General features: G+C 38.5%; 1 protein-coding gene across 1 annotated transcript in view; it reads left to right on the top strand.

The window, feature by feature from the left end:
- Window positions 1–2737: 2737 nt before the first annotated feature.
- The window catches only part of LOC149283378 (constitutive coactivator of peroxisome proliferator-activated receptor gamma-like), a 34766-nt gene continuing 18718 nt past the window's right edge, over window positions 2738–18785 (top strand). The window contains exons 1-5 of the mRNA XM_089497611.1: window positions 2738–3751; window positions 4964–5132; window positions 5520–5621; window positions 8746–8918; window positions 11391–11483. Coding sequence (XP_089353737.1) covers window positions 2738–3751; window positions 4964–5132; window positions 5520–5621; window positions 8746–8918; window positions 11391–11483 — 1551 coding nt within the window. The remainder of the gene's footprint in view (window positions 3752–4963; window positions 5133–5519; window positions 5622–8745; window positions 8919–11390; window positions 11484–18785) is intronic.

Genomic DNA, 18785 nt, shown 5'->3' with positions numbered 1-18785 from the left:
TGCTGAAACCTGGCTAGCTGCCCCCCTTGTGTATTGATGCTGCCAGCAGTATGGGGTCTGCACATCACTAACAGCCACCCTGTACCAGCATGTACTGGCTGACTTGGGATGATAGGAGTGTGATTGCTAACAGCAATCACAGTCCCATCATGCCTAGGTTCCAGCATTTACTGGTTGCCTGGGTATGATAGGAATGTGATTGCTGTCAGGATATTGTTGATTTTTTTGTCCAATTGTGGTGCGTTACTTACTTTTAATAAAAGTGTGGTTAACACACCAAAATGTGACAAAAAATGCAATAACAATGTTAATTTATATATGATTGTTGACAGCAATCACATGCCCAGCCAACCAGTATATGCTGGAATCTGGGTATGCCTGAGATTACTGTCAACAATCATAATATATATATATATTAACATTGTTATTACATTTTTTGTACAATTTTGGTGTGTAACTTACTTTTATTAAAAGTGTGGGATTTTTTAAAATTAATTTTTAAAGGTGGGGGGGTCGTTTTCACGATTCGCGTAGACAACTTCCGCTGCAGCGGGATGCATAAGGCATTTCTGGAGGCAGAGTGCTCTGTGAAATGCCTTTTAACCCCCTTAATGCCACTCTACCTCCTGAAATGCCTTATACCTCCCTATATGCCACTCTGCCCCATAATATGCCTTTTAACCCCCTAAATGCCAGAGTGGCATAAAGGGGTATAAGGCAATTCTGGCACATATGGGGTCAAAAGGCATATCATGGGGCACAGTGGCATTTAGAGGGTTAAAAGGCATATCATGGCGCACAGTGGCATATAGGGGGTATAAGGCATTTCTGGGGCAGAGTGGCAAGCCTGGATATCTGTGGATGATCTGACTTCATTAGTATTTCCGTAAAGAATCAGCTCAGTGTGGTGTTTGATTAGGAAGTCACGGAAAATAACACTGGCACTGCATCAGTCTGCAGATAAAATGTATTAGAACAAAATTAGATTAGACTAAGTTCTTATCAATGCTAATTTCAAATCACTGTATACAGCACTGTATTTTATGCTTAAGGAGAGTTTTTTTAATGGTACAATGACATAGATCATTGTGTCTGGAATGAACCTCTGCACCCCTGTATATGTTGGTGTCTATTTTGTATTTAAGTCAAAACTAATATATATATATATATATATATATATATATATATATATATATATATATATATATATATATATATATATATATATGATTTTTTCCCAATTTGGCCTCTAACCGGGGGCCTATATCGGTGCTGAACACTGAAGCTGCATGCACTCCCACCACAGCAATTAACAAAACAGAAAAGGAGAAAGGCAAGTTATGTGGAGAGAGGAGAGTTGATGGATCGGTAAATAGGGAGATTTTCATGTGTTTATGTGTGTCTGATTATGTTAGCGTGCATCCGGTTTGTTAGCGTGTGTATCGGAGGGGTGAGGAACGCAATACTACTAGCATCCAATAGAAACTGCTCCAAGGAAGGATGCTATGGATGGATGACTTGGGACCTGAGGATGGGAAGAAATTTGGTGGCTGTGGAGGGGGGCATTTTAATTGATAGCAAAGCATCAACTAAACATACAGTATATATATACACAATGTATATATATTGTGTAGGGGACATAAGTGAGCAATATTTTGGTAGAACAAACAGCTAGTGCAAATGGGAAAAAACATCCTCTACCACATTTACAGAGGTGGTCATTACGGGGTTAATTATTTTTACTTTTTATTAGAAAAGATACGCAAATACCTATAAGGGGCTTTTATTTCTTAAGCGCTATATACAGAGTTAAATACAAATCCCCACTAGTGCTTTAAAAGTTTGACTGCCACAATGCATTGTCACGCGTCCGTCCGAATAATCGTTCGGCAGCAACAATCGGCTGTAGTATTCTCAATAAAGATGAAGCCTTTCCAAGCAAAGACACATTCTAATTCTAAAGTAGATTTCCCCGACCGCACTTACCGGAAGCGGAAGTTCGGAGTTGCGCAATCTTCCAGACTCAAAACAGGTGGGTGCTCACCAAACAAAGCCATCAAGGCGCCTGCATTCTACCTTCAGTATATATAATAGCATCGCAACTCACCGGGAAGTTCGTGCTTAGGGAATTAATAATCTTCAAATGCATTATGGGACTTGTAGTTTTATTAGCGTGACTGAGCCACATTCACTGTACAAGCCCCCTGTATTATTAGATATGCGTTATCACGGCGGTCAAGGTGTGCTTAGGGCCCTGGTATTTCACACAGCTTTTGCTGTGTATAAAGAGTCAGTGGAAAGGACAATTTATAAAACTATATCAAATTATACACGTTTACTATTATCATACTATTAACGCCAATGTTAACCACGCTACTTTGTTGTCCTTAAGATAAAGCTATACTAATTTTATTTATAAATTAATAGTTTATTTTATATAAAAAAAATATTGATATGCATTAGTTATATTTTGCCAACATTCTGCCTAACATGTTACGGCTCTTAAAGGATATTAGAAATAAATAATGTCACATGTCAGCTGTCACAACAAGTGTCCTGAGAGGCTGGTGGGAACATAGGAAAACATAGGGTTACAGATTGGTAATGGCACAAGTTATCGTCTAGTGTAGATCAATGCGTTACCTATATCCGAACTGTTAACAATCTTTTTTTTAATTTTTTTATTTTATTTTTTTTTAACCCAGGTTGAAATTTGTCATTACAACATTTAGCAAAAATGGGCATCAAAGGTCTACAGAGTTTTGCTCAAAACAGCCCCAATGTTTGTAATATGATCAACATAAAGACACTTGCCCACAGACAAAGGTCATTATATCCTGGATGTACACCAACCATTGTGGTAGATGCTATGGGCTGCCTTAGGATGTGGTACACACCAAATGCTTGGGTTCATGGAGGCCAGTGGAAAGAATACTTAAGTAGTTTGCAGAAATTTATTACAGCTTTTCAGTCTGCTGGGATTCGTCTTGTGTTCATCTTTGATGGTGTTGTAGAGCAAAAGAAGAGAGCAGAATGGGCACAGAGGCGACTGAGGGACAACCATGAAATATCAAAAATATTCAGTTTCATTAAATGTAGCGGTAAGCAGCCTGACAGACATATGTTCTTTATACCTTCTGGTATATCCACTTTTACACGATTTGCATTGAAAGCTCTGGGCCAGGAGGTCGTTTGTTCACGTGTAGAAGGTGACTATGAAGTGGCTAGATATGGTCTACAGCACCAGTGCCTTGGAATCCTAGGAGAGGACAGTGACTATCTCATCTTTAATACTGTTCCTTATTTCTCTATCAACAAGCTTCAACTTCACAACCTAGTCACTCTAATGTACTCAAGAGAGGGCCTCTGTAGTAGTCTTGGCCTCCGTATTTCTGACTTGCCTCTCCTTGCTTGTCTACTTGGTAATGACACAGTACCAATGCACATGGTGGAAGACTTTCAAAAAAATTGCTTAACGTTATATCGTTCAAAGGGTACTCGGCATAACAGGAGAACCCAGGTTATTCAAGCTGTGGCTGCTTTTATTGCACGTATACAAATGTCACCACACTATCTCAGTGAGGTAGAGAAGTATTTTCCTAACAGGTCTGACCTCCAGTTACTACAAAAGGGGGTGAAATCATACATATTACCACAGCAAACATCACCATGGCTATCTTCAAAGTCCCAGTGTCTTGATGACACCAAAGTTCCAGAAACTCCTGTGTGCCCAGACAAAGACGTTGTTCAGGTATACTTCCATGTGTTGCAAAAGGGTACAGTGTTTCTTGGATTACGCTAATTGTACTTAAAATAATAGTTATGTTTTTTGTTGCCAGGAATCTTGAAAGAACACACTAAAAACAGCATTATATCCATAACAACTCTCACTGTTCTTTTACTGGTGTGTTTTATGTGCAAACTTATTTTCTATTGTCAGCTCCAATTCCCCCTTTCGCTCTACAATTTGGTCCATACAGATTATCACAATGACTTTCCTTATGTCTTGGGAGGCCAGGCTGATTGAGGTACCATTCTGCATGTGTACTAGTGGGGTTTATAATATTAACTCACATTTCATGTATAATTGATACTACTGGTAAAGTGAATTCATGTTGGTGAAAGCTGCTACAGTGACTGTTTTTCTTTTTTTAGTTTCTATTTTGAAATTCTGACCAATCTTCCTGGCTAGCAACCCACTTAACACACATGAGCCCTATTAATGGTATTCAGAGAGGGTTACAGATTGCTGGAGATTCTTTTGGGTTTATTCACTAAAGGGATCATGGCCAGAGGAATCTGCAAGAGTTGTAGTTCCAACTCATTGACTTTAGTATCCATTATAAAAGTCCAACCTCACTGAGCTTCTGCTGCAGGAAGAGCTTTGTTGGCCCTGTATAATGTATAGTTAAATTATTGATATTTCTCCAAAGTCTGCTTCTATTACATAGGACCAGTTTCGCCCTTCACATGTATGAGTTTTAATCACAGCTATCCTACCAACTTACCCTTTAGCGATTAGGATTAGTTCTGACTTGAGTTAGGATATTTTGCATGAGTAGTGGGCTATGCAATATTTCACCATACGGTACAGTTGAATACCCAATACTTTCCTCTCACATAGGAGTTTTTGATGGGCTTTTATATGATTCCCAGTATGTATTTCGGTATGGGTGCATCTAATTGGACTGGTACACTTGGTATATAAATGCTTGTAATTGTATCTTTGAAAGCTATAGCTGGGTGAGCCAACGTAGACTCGAGTGCATTGCATCTGCTTGACCCGTGTTCGTAAAGAATAGAAAAGTGTGATGTATGTCTTAGACGGCTAAATCCTTTTTCAGTGTTTTGGGTTTGTAGCTTAATTTTATATTTTATATGTTATATTCTTATAAAGACATATACGGTATATCACTTTGTCTAAGTCAATCTACAAATGAACCAATAGTGTTATTCTCGGCAGATTGTTCTAGATCATCACTATAAGGGGGATAACACCATGATATGCAACGTTCTGTGCCTTGGAGAGACTGAATGCAGTAACACATTGGAAGATGATACCGACTCCGAGATCCCTGGACAAGCTCTTGTCTATAGACGTGCCCGTCAGCATATTTATGCAGTCCTGCTCGGCACTGGCAATGGTAAGGCTGCCTTTTTGTAAGAGGTGAGAGTGTTGATAATGGAGTGCGCAGGATGTCGAGCATGATAGCCTAGCTGTGTCTCTGTTGACTCTACTTGTGCATCTGTGTCCTCTGCTGAATGTCCAGGTATCTCAGCTCCAGTTGTTGGGATCATACAATGCAAGTAATCACGGTCTTTCTGGAGCCTCCACAGGTTCTGGGAGGCTCTGGAGAGGCTATGGATCCCACATCCAGCACCACGCCAACGTCTGCAGTTGCTGGATCTCTATTATATTGTATTATTTTGCATATACTGAATCCAAAATATTTTCTCATTTTTGAACATTTACCTACTTTAAATACTACACTAATACACTGGAATTCTTTGATCTCTAGGTTCTCAGGAAACATGTCCTGTAGTCAAGGAATGGTATGTCTATCCTGGAAACCCACTGGATCGGCCAACTTTAGTAAAGGCTGTTCCACTGTCAACACCTGGTAAGGCTGTTATACAATTGCTATTTCAGAATTATTTTCTTTAAATTCAGAGGGAGAGCATATGTTGGCTTGTGGCAGTAAATGTTTAATTATACTATGCCTGTAGCACAAGGCTCAACAGCCCTGTCACCATGGTGACTAGAAACCGCTTCCTGGCACCTAGGATTTTGCTGGGCCGCCTTTGTGAATCTGGCACCCTATGTTTTCCTGTGAGGGCGTGGTGTAGTGGGTGCCGTGATGAGGCTTCCAGTGGGGTCAAGTAGTGCACAGCGCTCTCCTCACCATGCCCCACAGGAAAGCATGGAGTGTTTGATTCATGTTTGCAGAAAACAAGCAGCAGTGTCGCTGGTCTCTATGAGGTGAGAGGGGGAGTGTATGCGAGTGTGTATATACTGTAGTGTCAGTGTGTATGTGTATAGTGCTCAAAGCAGGAGTGCTCCCATTAAAGTCAATGTGAATGTTCCTTAGGGGTCTCATTAGACCCCCTCTGCACTGTTTGCCAGTGCTGGAGCTGACAGGTGGTAAGTATATCCCGTGCAAGGAGATGTGATTGGCAGAACATATCATGGCCAAATAGTGTGACGGAATCCCCTGTATTTATGCCTCAGATGGATGTTTTTTAAATGGCATTTGCTGTCAATGCGCTGAATTCTTGCTTTGTTTTGTGTACTATATTACCTATGCTATTAAATGTGTATTATTGATTAAAACATGAAAATCTCCTTTTTTAAGGGGAGTGATAATTGCTTCATAAACAAAACTGCTGTAGCATGTGGAGTAAATGTTATGAAGTAGAACTTTGCATTTTATCAGGTGTCCTAAACGGACAAAGAACATATTGGCTGCATCAGTACTTTTGCCCTAGTAGTGGTGTTAGGGACAAAGAGAGATCATTTGTATCATTAGATTAAACTGTTTAGTCAGTTTGATTAAATTAAATATTTAAGAGCTCACATAGACCTTTTAAAATTAATTTACTGAAGCTGTTTATAGCTTGTTTGGCAATCAGTGTATTAGTTTAGTTGAAAAATTCACATCATGGAAGATAAGATCTGTGCCTTAGAGAAGCACGTACAGCGTATCTAAACAAATTCATATTCTGGAAGTTCCCTCACTTCCTCTTGTCCATCCTTACAAAGGTTGCCTTAACCAATGAACAACAATCAGCTACTTAAAGATGCACCTATAACTAAATTGTGAAGAATAATTACGCTGATCCTTAAAAAGCCATGAAGATGCCTTTCCCCATTATATACGGCAAAGTTAGATTTCAAATAATGCCTGTTTTTAAAATAAATTCAGCATTACTTGGAGCTGGAACTGGAAAATGTAGGATTTGGGAAAAGTGAATAATACTAATTTTATAATAATAATAAAAGCTTTGAGTTAAAAGCACCTGTCTGGGAAAGCACGAGAATGCACTACTTCTAGTACACCCAAGTTCTACCTAGCCTTTCAGCTCCAAATGCCATTAGACCATAAATTATGAGAAGTCATTGGATTACAGCAAGTGCTTTTTGTTTGTTGGATTGTTTGACTGCTGTTTATTATTGCTCAGTGGTTTTGCTCTAGACTGTATCCAATTGGGTACTTGGATAGCATGTTTTTTTACAAGGTACTATGCTTAAATGACATACCATAAACGATGTGCAGTCTAAAATACTGTTTTTTTTATGTAGAGGAACAAAACAAAAAAAGATCTCTTTTCCTTCCGTCTTTAAAATTCACTAGAATGTGGAGCAAACTTTGTACTGTTGACCATGTTGAAACTTGCTCATGTCACCAGACGCATTTTAAGGGCCAATTTGTAAACAGCCATGCTAACTTTTTCTTCCTCATACACCTCGTGTGAGGTAAATATCTCTGTTTGTCAGGACAGGAAATAACTAGCATCACAGGGCCGAGAATTAATCTCCCTTTATACGGACTTGACATCCACTGACAGAGCGGTCAGTCTCCGTCTTGATCTCCCATTTATTTTCCTGAGTGATATGTTTTAGTCTACTGAGTAGTACAAAGCCCTTTGCCTTGTGAATTCTACTTTGCATTCCTTAGAGGCACGAGCCTTGCACAAGTTCACTGTTATCCATCTGCAGACATAGAGCCAAGCCTGCTCTATGAATGAAACTATTTGACATCAGGTATTCTAGTCTTACAATAAATAAACACCTGTGTTTAACCTGTCTCGAATGCAAGGGTCAGTTTGTCAACTGGTGTGGTGTTCTATTGTGAAAAAGGTATTTGAATAAAGGCCATGCTAATGTTATAGAATGTTTGTATATCCTACTGTCACTCGCTCCTTCAACTCTTTCACCTTAAGCATAAGGTAGGATTTTAGATAGGTTCCACATATCTTTCTTCATAATTAATAGCAGTATACACGAGCAACTGAAGCCCGGTAAGTCATAACGATAATGAATGTCTGAACTTGAAGCATTCATTAGTACCATGGTTAATTCTAGTTATATAAAACTATATATATATAGAATTCCCTCCCCCGTGCTGGCATGTGTTTCTCCATCATATGCAAAATTTAAAAGCTCCTTGCAAGAAGCATACAAACTTTTCCTGTAACAGCCAACATCCTGTCTAAGCAATCTGAACAACCTTCGATCCTCGACAGCTCATGCCGACTCATCCTCATCCAAGCAGTCCTCTCCTATCGTTTTACTTCTCCCTCAATCAACTAGATTGTACGCTCGCTAGAGCAGGGTCCTGTACCCTGTATCCCGTTTTGTACCAGTTTGTTATTGTTTGTGATTTTAAATTCATCCTACCGATTGTAAAGCGCTAAGGAATCTGCTGGCACTACATACTACAATACTAAATGTAATATAAATACGCATCGTTATATGGGTTCTGCTCTTTTATATAAACTATAACACAAGCTAACTAGTAATAACCAAATAACTAGAAAATATATTTGTGTACTATTTTTATCCTTCCTACAACCACTAGCAATAGTTGTTTTCAAATAGTTGCCATGTTAGACTTCTTTCCACTTCTTTGTGATATTAACCCAAGTAATATTTAGCTTAGAAACACTAACAAGCTAAGCAATAGAATAAAAGCCAGGATATGTAATATTTTCTCACCGGGATATATAATATGTATTTCTTTGTAGGTGGAACACCAGGTGTGAGAAGCCTATTGCTAGGTACAGGTCCTGATATCCAAAGACTCCGTTTCCATACATGCATGGCTTGCTTTTATGCAGATCATTATGCAGAGGAACTTAGTGTCTTGGAACCTCCACTCGCTGCCACTTGCTGCCTGCTCATATACCTTGCACTACAGGTATAGTTTTCATGTATACATTATCGATCATAGCCACACATGAGTCACATGAGCAAATCTTTACATATTAATATTTTGTCCTTTTGAATAAATGTGGAATATTAGTTTGACGTGGCAAATAGAGCAGTAAAAATTAAGATGTAGCTACTTCTATATATGTGTGTATGTATGTATATATATATATATATATAGTTTGCATTTACTATTATTTTTCTGTTGTATTTTATGTTATTAATTACTATGTTTTGGTACAGTTTAATAGATTATGATAAGCTAGAAAATACTCATCTTTTAGTTCACATTTTCATGTAAATATCAAATATTTACCCTGTCACTTGTTTTTTTAATAATAACATCTGTTCACATTAGCGTTACAATAAAAAATAATATAGGTTTATGCACAGTCCAATTTCATAATTTATTTTTAAATAATAAAATTAAACGATTAGAAATCATCCGCTTGCAAGCAAAAACAGCAAGAATGGGATATTATTTTATTTTATTATTATTATTTATTGTTTCATATAGCGCCATCAAATTCCATAGCGCTGATATAAGGTACTAGCAGAAGGTATATTTTCACCCTTATACGCTTCACATAGATGTCATCATTTGGTGGGTGGCTGAAATGACCATGTCATAGTGGTAGGCCTAGCTACAGAAAGGCCATGCTTTGCACTGCCCACTATCTAGATGACTGAGGTGCACAACTAGTAGTAAGCTGAGCAAGGAGCGGGCAAACATGCAGATACAGGAATCCGGGAGCAGTGCGCCGGAACTCTGGTACTGGGATATAACCAGACATTCGCAGACCACAGGATCTCAGGAGCTGGACAACGAACAGTAGGCACTTTGGTAGTGGAAGAACAGATGCTTGCTAGCGGCAGGAATTCTTGAATTGGTAGCAGTAGGAGGCTATGCAGATAGCAGGAGAGTAGATTGCGGTTGACCGCAGGAATACTGGAACTGGCAGCAGTAGATGAATTAGCAGACAGCGGGAATTCTGCTATATATATGGATATGAAGTCCAGCTTCAGTCTCTGGGTCTGCCCCAGATTATAAACAAAGATCTGCATATATATAAGGTTTTGTAACTAGACCTGCGTGAAGCTACCTCAAAAAGAGTACTATCGGTCAGAAAAAAATCAGGAGAGGAAAATCACCAAGGCCAAGCTGTTGATCATTTTTACAGAATAGCAAAAACATTCTAATGTTAAAACATAAAAAAATCTTATGTAACCGAAATTACTAGTACTGCATAGTTAAATCCTTAACCTTAACTTCTACTGAGACCTGTAACAATCATAAACCTTAACGTCTACTGAGGCCTGTAACAGTAGCAGGTGAGTAGACACTGGCTGACCACAGGAATTCTGGAACCAGTAGCAGTAGGTGAATTAGCAGACAGCTGGAAATCAGGTAGCGTATAGACAGACCCTTGCCCCCAGAAACTCTAAAGAACAAATGAGCACCTTGAGAAAGACACCTGTGGTAGTTTCAGCCCAACCTCCATCAAGCTTATACATTTCTGGAACAAGAGTACTGACTATTCACACGCGTGCAAGGCTGCAGGCCGCACAGATGACAGAAGCGTCAAGCAGCGGGGAGTAAGTAGCGGTCTTGACACATAGTGTTTCCGAAAGTGGACTGTAAATTTGTTTAAAAACTTCAAGCTAATTTAGTGAACTGTTCCTGTAGTGTAAAACAACCCCTAGACCAAATAGCAACCTGATTATTCATTAAATGACCACCTAGGTAATGCTTTTAATTGATATAGCATTAATATCCCTCCATTTAGGAAGGCTACACCAATTAGGAAAATGACATGAAGCATATGTGACTATTTTACTACTATGCATTAGGATAACTTTGCTTTTAAGGGCCCAGTCTGTATAGTGAAAATACCTCCCTCATTAGGGTGGCCAGAATATTATGTGTTAATCAACCTGTGACACAGTAATACTTATAATAAAACAGTAGTTTAGAGATAACACACACAATCTTAAAAATGTCTCTCTTTCTGTTTGATTACCAAAATCTGAACTTTTTTTGTCACAATGCATCCAATCTCTAGCTGCCTGTCTGGCTGACTGTAACATTAGTTCAGTAATAACAGTAATGTAAACAAACGACCCATCATGCCCAAGTGGGTCATTATACTAATCCACAGGAGAAGTGAGTGAAGCCTTTCTATATGCTAAATCTGTCCAGGTCTCTTAAAGCTTTTGAAAGGAATGGGTGTGGATAGGTGGAGGGAGGTAAGGGATGGCCTCCAGCTAAAGTGTAAAGTTGTATATAGGTTTTTGGATCTGGACTTCCATGTGATGATGCCTTTAGGAGTTTCTCCCCAGAGCTATGTACTTAATTTGCTATGCACGTTGTCTGTCTGGAGACACATTTGCAAACAAAACACAGAACCGCTATTTTCACATTGCCCATGGCCTTTTGTTTTAAACCTTCTTCTCTTATCAGGTGGAAAGTCTTAGTTTAGAGGATGTGGATGCATTTCTGTCCCAAGCGGTGTGCCTTCCAGGAAAATCTGCAGGGGAACTAAAGTGCTTGCAGGTACAGTGTGAACTCATGTTACTAACTATTTTGCTACATGTTCACCTTTGTATTTTCTTGTGATATTTTGATTCTTTGCTAGTAGAAGTTCATTTCAAAGGGTAAGCATATAGTGCGATCCACCAAAGTGCAATGAGTAATTGTGTATGCACAGAAGACCCAGCATTATGACTAACATTTTGAGCTAGCAGCCTTCATGTAAGAAAATACACTTTTCCCATAAAATAAGACAGGTCTTAGAAATCCATCTTTATGTGTATACAATGAGCAGTGACTTTAACTTACTGTTGTCAAGCTCTGCATCTTTACGAATAATTTGAATGAGATGTGTTTAAATTAAGAGAAGTAAGCAGGTTTTGTCATCGGCTGGCTATGTCAGTATATTTATACCAAAACAATTAAGCTGACAATCCCCCTGCATACTATAGGTTTTATGTTTTGTATAAGTTAATTTAAAGTTCTAGCTGTTGCATTATATGTTTTCAGGCAGCTGGATATTGGTCAATTGTATGTACTCTAGCTATGTTATCTTAGCCCAAACAACTAGATAAACAAACAGACCTCTTATCAGAACCATGAAGAATTAACCCACTGTGATGACAGTGCAGGGAAAGTCGCTCAAAATATCACAAGAGTGACAACAATGGCAGCCTCCAGGTCTGCTGATAAAGAAAGTTTATAGGGATGAAAAAAAGCTTAAACCAGATGTTTGTCAGTTCTGACCTACATGTCTGCATACACCACTGTGGTTTCCATGGGACATCCCCTGTCCTGATGTGTAAGTTACTATTCTTTCTCTAGTCACACATTTAATACATTTGTTGGTGCAAAGTAAGTGGGTATGCTTGATATCTACAAGATGTTATTAATATATACAAATATATTTAAATATAATAGGTATTTAACTTTATTTGTTCTGAGTAGTAACACATACATTGCCAGACTTGATAAATCGAGAAAGACCTGGAATAATGACACCTCAGAGACGAAGAACTGAATTCTGCACCCAATTAACACCGCTAAGGAGTTGTTAATTTAAACATCTTTGTAAATGTCTGTGATTGCGCGATAATTATTTTTTGAGAGAGGACTGTAAGTTGGCGCTATATAAATAAATGAATAATAATAATAATAAGCAATATTACCATAAAACATAACAGTCGAGCAACACTGGTTTAAGGCATAGAGCTTTAAAGGATGGTGAAAATACCACTTTCTCTCCTTTGTCCATGCATAAGGCTTATAGATAGGCCTAACACCACACAGTTAACTCTAAGGTGCTTTTTTTGTTCCCATACACCCATATAGCTTTAAATATGATTGAGCTGTTAAGTAGAAAATGTGTTCCTTCTCTGTGATACCAAGGTCATTTAAAAAGAATCCCTTAGTGTGAGAAAGGTCACAGAGGAAGGCAGTCTGGATTTCACAAGAGATAAAGCATTTCCTTACACATAACAGTCTTGGTACACATATTGTAGCTCTCAGCACTCCATTGTAAAAATTCCTAATTAGCCAATGTTCTCTCAAATTATTCAAAGTTTCCACTTTTCCAGCTTAGTCGAAAATCTTTCTCAATATGGAAAACGTATAAAAAGAGGTGTAGCATGTTAGATCCATAGATACAGGGTAGGTATTTCCTCATAGATGTTGGACAAAATCCAGGAACCCACTGAAGCAGTAGGAGAAGCCTGCTGATATAGCTTGGCAAGCCAACGTGAGCTTGAGATCAACTCCTGGCTAGACCTGGCTTGTCAACAGTGGTGGAGTGCAAACTGAAACCAAGTCAGCTCAAGTATCTATTCTCATTTACTCATGAGGAGTTTTGTCATTGGTGGGCCCATTTTTGCTTATGCATGGTAGTTAAAACAACAACACAAAGGGAAAAACAAAAATATACACTTTCTATGCATTGAATCTAGTCATCCATGTTATTTTATTACAGTTCATTTGAAATGTATGGAAAAATCTCTGAATAAACGCAGTTAACTTTTCTCACACTTTGTTGTTAAGTTATGCATTTCTTTATTGTTTAGACTTTTGGATGATTGGAGAACATATATATTTATGAATAGGTTAGTTGTAAACAGTGCGAGATGGATGTTACACATTAGGGATGTTTTCACGGTCCTTTTTGTGGTAATATATACCTTTCATCCTAAAACTCCTTGTGCACATCCATGTGAAGGACCAAAACAACAAAGCAGATTTGTGTTGTAGCTTGAGCCCACACTGGCTTACTAATAGCTACTGTTGCTATTTGTAAATGCTCTCTAGTAACATAATATCTAAATGACAGTTTAGATAGAAGATCCAGCTCCACAAATAAGGGTTAAAAATTCAAAATTTAATAAGACCAGTTAAAACATGATAGACAAAAAAAGAGAAAAAAAGAGAGATGTGCTCAAGTGATTGAGAAAAAATACGCCAACGCGTTTCAAACCTTACGGTTCTTAATCATGGCTTAAAAGTATGTTGCTGCTACTGCACCTTATATATAAATGACTCTGTCTAGAGATTGATCTATGCTCACGCCCCCTCGTTAACCCATAATTAGTCAACATAGGGAGTGGGTGCAATTAATACAAACCAAACCAAGGGAGCGGGTGCAATTGATACAAATCAAAAGCAAATCAAGGGAGCGGGTGCAATTGATATAAATCATGGTACACATGGAAATTCTACACCAAATGATAATTCCAGTACGTATAACAAATGAACAAAAATCAACTTAATAATAATAATATAATATATAAAGTTTAATAAATATATGCTAGGTCATTTCTATAATTCATGCCCACAGGAAATCTCGTGTCAAGGCATAAAATCCAAAAAGCTTCCCTTAGGCGAAGAGCACGGGACCAATCACCTCCCCTTTTAGGGGGGTGAACGCGTTCTATGCCTATTACTTCTAAATTTGTTGTATTACCATTATGTATTTCACTGAAATATTTGGATAAACCAGACATGGATCGTAGCGAAGAAAGAGCTGTACCTAAATCATGTATGTGTTCATATATACGTCTTTTAAACTTTCGGGTAGTGCACCCGACATATTGTACATTACATGAAGTACATGTTGCTAAATATATGACATGCGTTGTATCACAATTGATGAAAGTTTTTATAGAGTAGCTTTTGCGATTATTTAGTGACCTAAACAAATTAGTTTTCTTGATGTAACTACACAAGTTGCACCTGGGTTTAGAGCATTTGTAACATCCTTTAAGATGTAACCAACTACGTACATTATCACTGGTTGAAAAATCACTAGGAGACAATTGATTACGTAGTGTACAGCCTCTTTTCGCTACTACTTTAACACCATTTCTGAGAATCTCACTGAGGATGTCATTTTCATAAAGCACCGGTATTAACCGAGGATATGGCTCGGCCTTCTATCCCGTGCTCCCTGCAATTTGAAGCGTCTCTGCAAAACATCTAAATGGTGAGCTGGAGTTATCTTTGTTTTTTGTTACATAATATCTAAATACATATGTGTATAGTAGATCTGTATTTACTGCCATACTTAGTCCCAAATATCAGGGGTCCAAGTTTTTTCTGCAGTGGGCCATTTCTATGTGGGCCGCACTCATTTTTCAGTGAGAGAAAACATGGCCTTTTAGATTTATAATGCATATTAATACAGGGTTAATTTGGGGATAATGAAAAAAGCAGTGGACAAACAGTTTTTTGATCAACTTTTATATGTCATTAGTACTAAATTACTGACACCCAGTCTCTGCCACACTGACACCCAAACGCACACACCATGACTAGCTCTTTCACACCGACACCCAAACACACACATCAGGACAGGCTCTGCCACCCCGACACCTTCATCAGGATGAAAAATTTTTCAACGCTGCTTTGTTGTTTGTCCCTTGTGTATTGATGCCCCAGCCAGGCCCCCCTTTAGTATTAATGTACCCCCCCACACCCTTGTGTATTGCCTCATGTGTATTTGTGCCAGATCCTTTTGTGCATTTATGCCCCCACACCCTTGTGTATTGATTTTTATGTAATGCCCCCAGCCAGCCTCTCTCCATTGTGTATTGATGCCCCCACCCCCTTTTGTACTGGTTAATATAATGCCCCCCATACCCATGTGTAAACAGCCACCCCCCCTTTTTGTATTGATTTATGTCATGCCCCAACCACCCTCAGCTGCCCCCTTTTTGTATTAATTGTTGCCCCAAGGCAGCCAACCTTTGAATATGGCTCCCCTTCCATCTATCACCCTAAGGTTGTTTTTTTTAAAATACTTTTTGCTGGCTTCCTTCCCCTTCCTCCTCCGACATGCTCTTCTCCCCGTCACGAGGAACTCTTCCGTGTGAGCCCGCCCCTTCGAGCGTCACGTCGCATCTTCAAAGGAACGGGTGGAAAAGCCTCACTGGGGGGGAATTTTGCCTGCATGACGGCTGCTTCAAAATCATTAAGCGGTCGGTAGAGGTGGCTACCACTGAAAAATTGTTACACCAATGCACAGGTAATGGTAACCAGGCTTACATAGAGTGGTTTGCTTAATAAAATTGGAGCTTGCTTGAAAGTTGAACATTCCCACCACCTGGATTCATTATAAAAGCCAACCTCTGTGATTTTTTCCTGCACGAAGAGCTTGCATAATGCACATTGTGAATCTGTAATATTTGTTGAAGGTCACCTTACTGACGGAATGTTGTACCCAGCAAGTTTTAGCTCTTGCAGGAAGTTGTCACTTGTGTTGTTTTATTACATAATGGATTTTTTTTATTTGTAATTGTGACTCTCCTAAACATACCTACAAATTACTTATTTGGTTAATAAATTCCAGAAAAGCAATATCAAATTACTGAGTTAAAAAAGATTGCAGTCAGGTTTCCTAAATTATAGTAAACTGGACCATCTCAAATTATGCAAAACAGACAATCAAATCTACTAAGGATAGACATTAAATGTATGTAGATATGTAGAACTTTCAAATAATGTTGTTGATGCAGACAATGGTTGTGTACTGTATAGGTATGTCGTGCTTTTCTTTAAGGTATACCCATGACGTTATAAAGATCCATACCAATAAAAACTGAATGTACTAATTCCTACTGAAAAACATAATTGGGAATCAAGGAATCTCAAGCAATCTGCAATGGGACACCTGAAGTGCCTTATGGATAGGTGATGTATAGGAGGGAACGCAGTAGTGGCTATATGACCAAAAGTTGGCACCCCTTCTAATGATTGGGTTTAGGTGTTTTAGCCACGCCCATTGATAACGTGTATAAAAAAGCACATAGCTTCTATGCCTTCTCAATGGACAGATATTATCAGTAGAATGGATCATAGTTAAGAGCTCAGTGACTTTAAATGTGGTACTGTCATAGGATGCCACCTTTACCAAGTCAGTTTGTGAAATGTCTGGCCTGGTCCACCGTGAGTGCTATTGTTATGAAGTGGAAGTATCTATGATGGGTACTGATCAGGGCCGGCCCAAGGCAAAATGCCGCCCGGGGCGAATTTTAAAATGACGCCCCCCCCCCCCTTATCTACCCTTCCTCTCCCTCCGTCCCTGCCGCCCCCCCCCCCCCCCTTGTACTTACCTTTCAGCAGTCCTGCGGCGAGTCTCCCTGTTCGGTCTCGGTGCCGGCTTGTAATGCTGAGCGCCGGAAATCTTCCGGCACTCAGCATTACAAGCCGGCACCGAGACCGAACAGGGAGACTCGCCGCAGAGGAGATAGAGAGGAGCGCCGAGCGGGTACTGACAGCTTGGTAAGCGAAAACCACTCGGCGCCCGTTTCTCTCTCTTTCTCTTTAAAAAAAAAAAAAAAAGGGCTTGCTTCAAAAGTGCCGCCTGGAGCGGTTTCCCCACTCGGCTCCATTGTCGGGCCGGCCCTGGTGCTGATGCACTATGGAAGCAACTTCATCACATGCACCGTGTGTTAGAAGCTATATGAAATGGGTTTCCATCAGCTCGATATTTTAATGCCTATAGTTTTGGAATGAACCATCAAATAAGTTCATACAAGTGTTATGTTCATGTGTCTATATACTTTTGGCTATATGGTGTATCTTGGGTAGAGATATGGGGGGCTGACCTTGATTACAATCCAGTGAATTGTGTTTGGAGGATAATACTAAAGTAATGGTTTAGTTACCATCCGGCCAATGTATGTTAATGTGAAAAAAGAAGAGGCCCTCTACATTTATATTCATTGTCACAGAATATTCTTTCCCCACCTACAAAAATACATGCATCTCTAATATTTCTTTGTGCATCTATAATGGTCAACTTTCAAAAAAATCTACAAGGTAGTGCACGTTGATGTTTTCAGAGGAATAATGTAGTTACTATATACTGTATAAATATATATATATATGACTTCCTTGATGGACAATACGGTTGTATTACAGGTAGAATCAGAAAGAAATCAGACAGAAATCAATATAGAAGCATGACAATATGCATTTTTAGAAGGACTTTTTGCACATAAATACATCCTACTTTACTTTTAATTAATATATTGCAACTTGCTAATATATGGCAATATAATTAGTCCTAATATACACTTATTCTATGGAGTTGTGGTATCTTGAATTATATTATTATTGTATTTATTTTTATTTATAGCTTTTTTTATGTATATATTTCATATGTGGTGTAAAGCATTGATAATAAATCAAATTATAAGAAAGTATCTCATGGGGTTGATAGAAAAGTGAAACTCTGTTCCTCAAGTCTTTCATTAACCAGTGTACTTGCAGTATGTCGATTTCAAAATCGGAACAATTGTTTAATGAAATCTTTCACCCCACCCTTTTCCTCTTAAAGTTTTAGCTGCTCTTATTTTACCATTCATGATCCTGATACTGCTGTCATTTGAGTAATATCATATTAGTCTTTTTTGTATAGTGTAAAAGTAACATATTTTAGACACACACTTTATGTTCCTATAGCATTGATACAAAATAAAATATAAAGGTCAGAAGTGTTTGCTGAATATACTGAAAAACATTTTTTTTGCACCATCTAATGTATTGAATTTGCTTTAGAAAGTGGATTTCCGTGGGAAATCCTTTTCCTGCGCTGAAATGGAGACAGAATAAAAACCCAGACTGTTAACTCATTGTGGATCACATAATGCTGCTATTTTGATGTTTACATTTTATCATCCCAATGTATAATGGTAATGCTTTGGAACTCCCCGATACTTATACGTTATAAGTGGTAAGTTATACTGTAGGCAACTATATTCCAGTACACTTTATTATACACATATAACCTCCTGTGGTAAACAGCACGTGGAACCTCTATTTTTATAATTTTATTTT

This window comes from Sceloporus occidentalis, unplaced genomic scaffold (assembly GCF_023333645.1).
Source record: "Sceloporus occidentalis isolate IW3139 unplaced genomic scaffold, rSceOcc1.0.p SCAF_105, whole genome shotgun sequence".
Classification (NCBI taxonomy): domain Eukaryota; kingdom Metazoa; phylum Chordata; class Lepidosauria; order Squamata; family Phrynosomatidae; genus Sceloporus; species Sceloporus occidentalis.
Note: the sequence above shows the minus strand (reverse complement) of the source record. Positions and strands in the feature narration are given on the sequence as shown.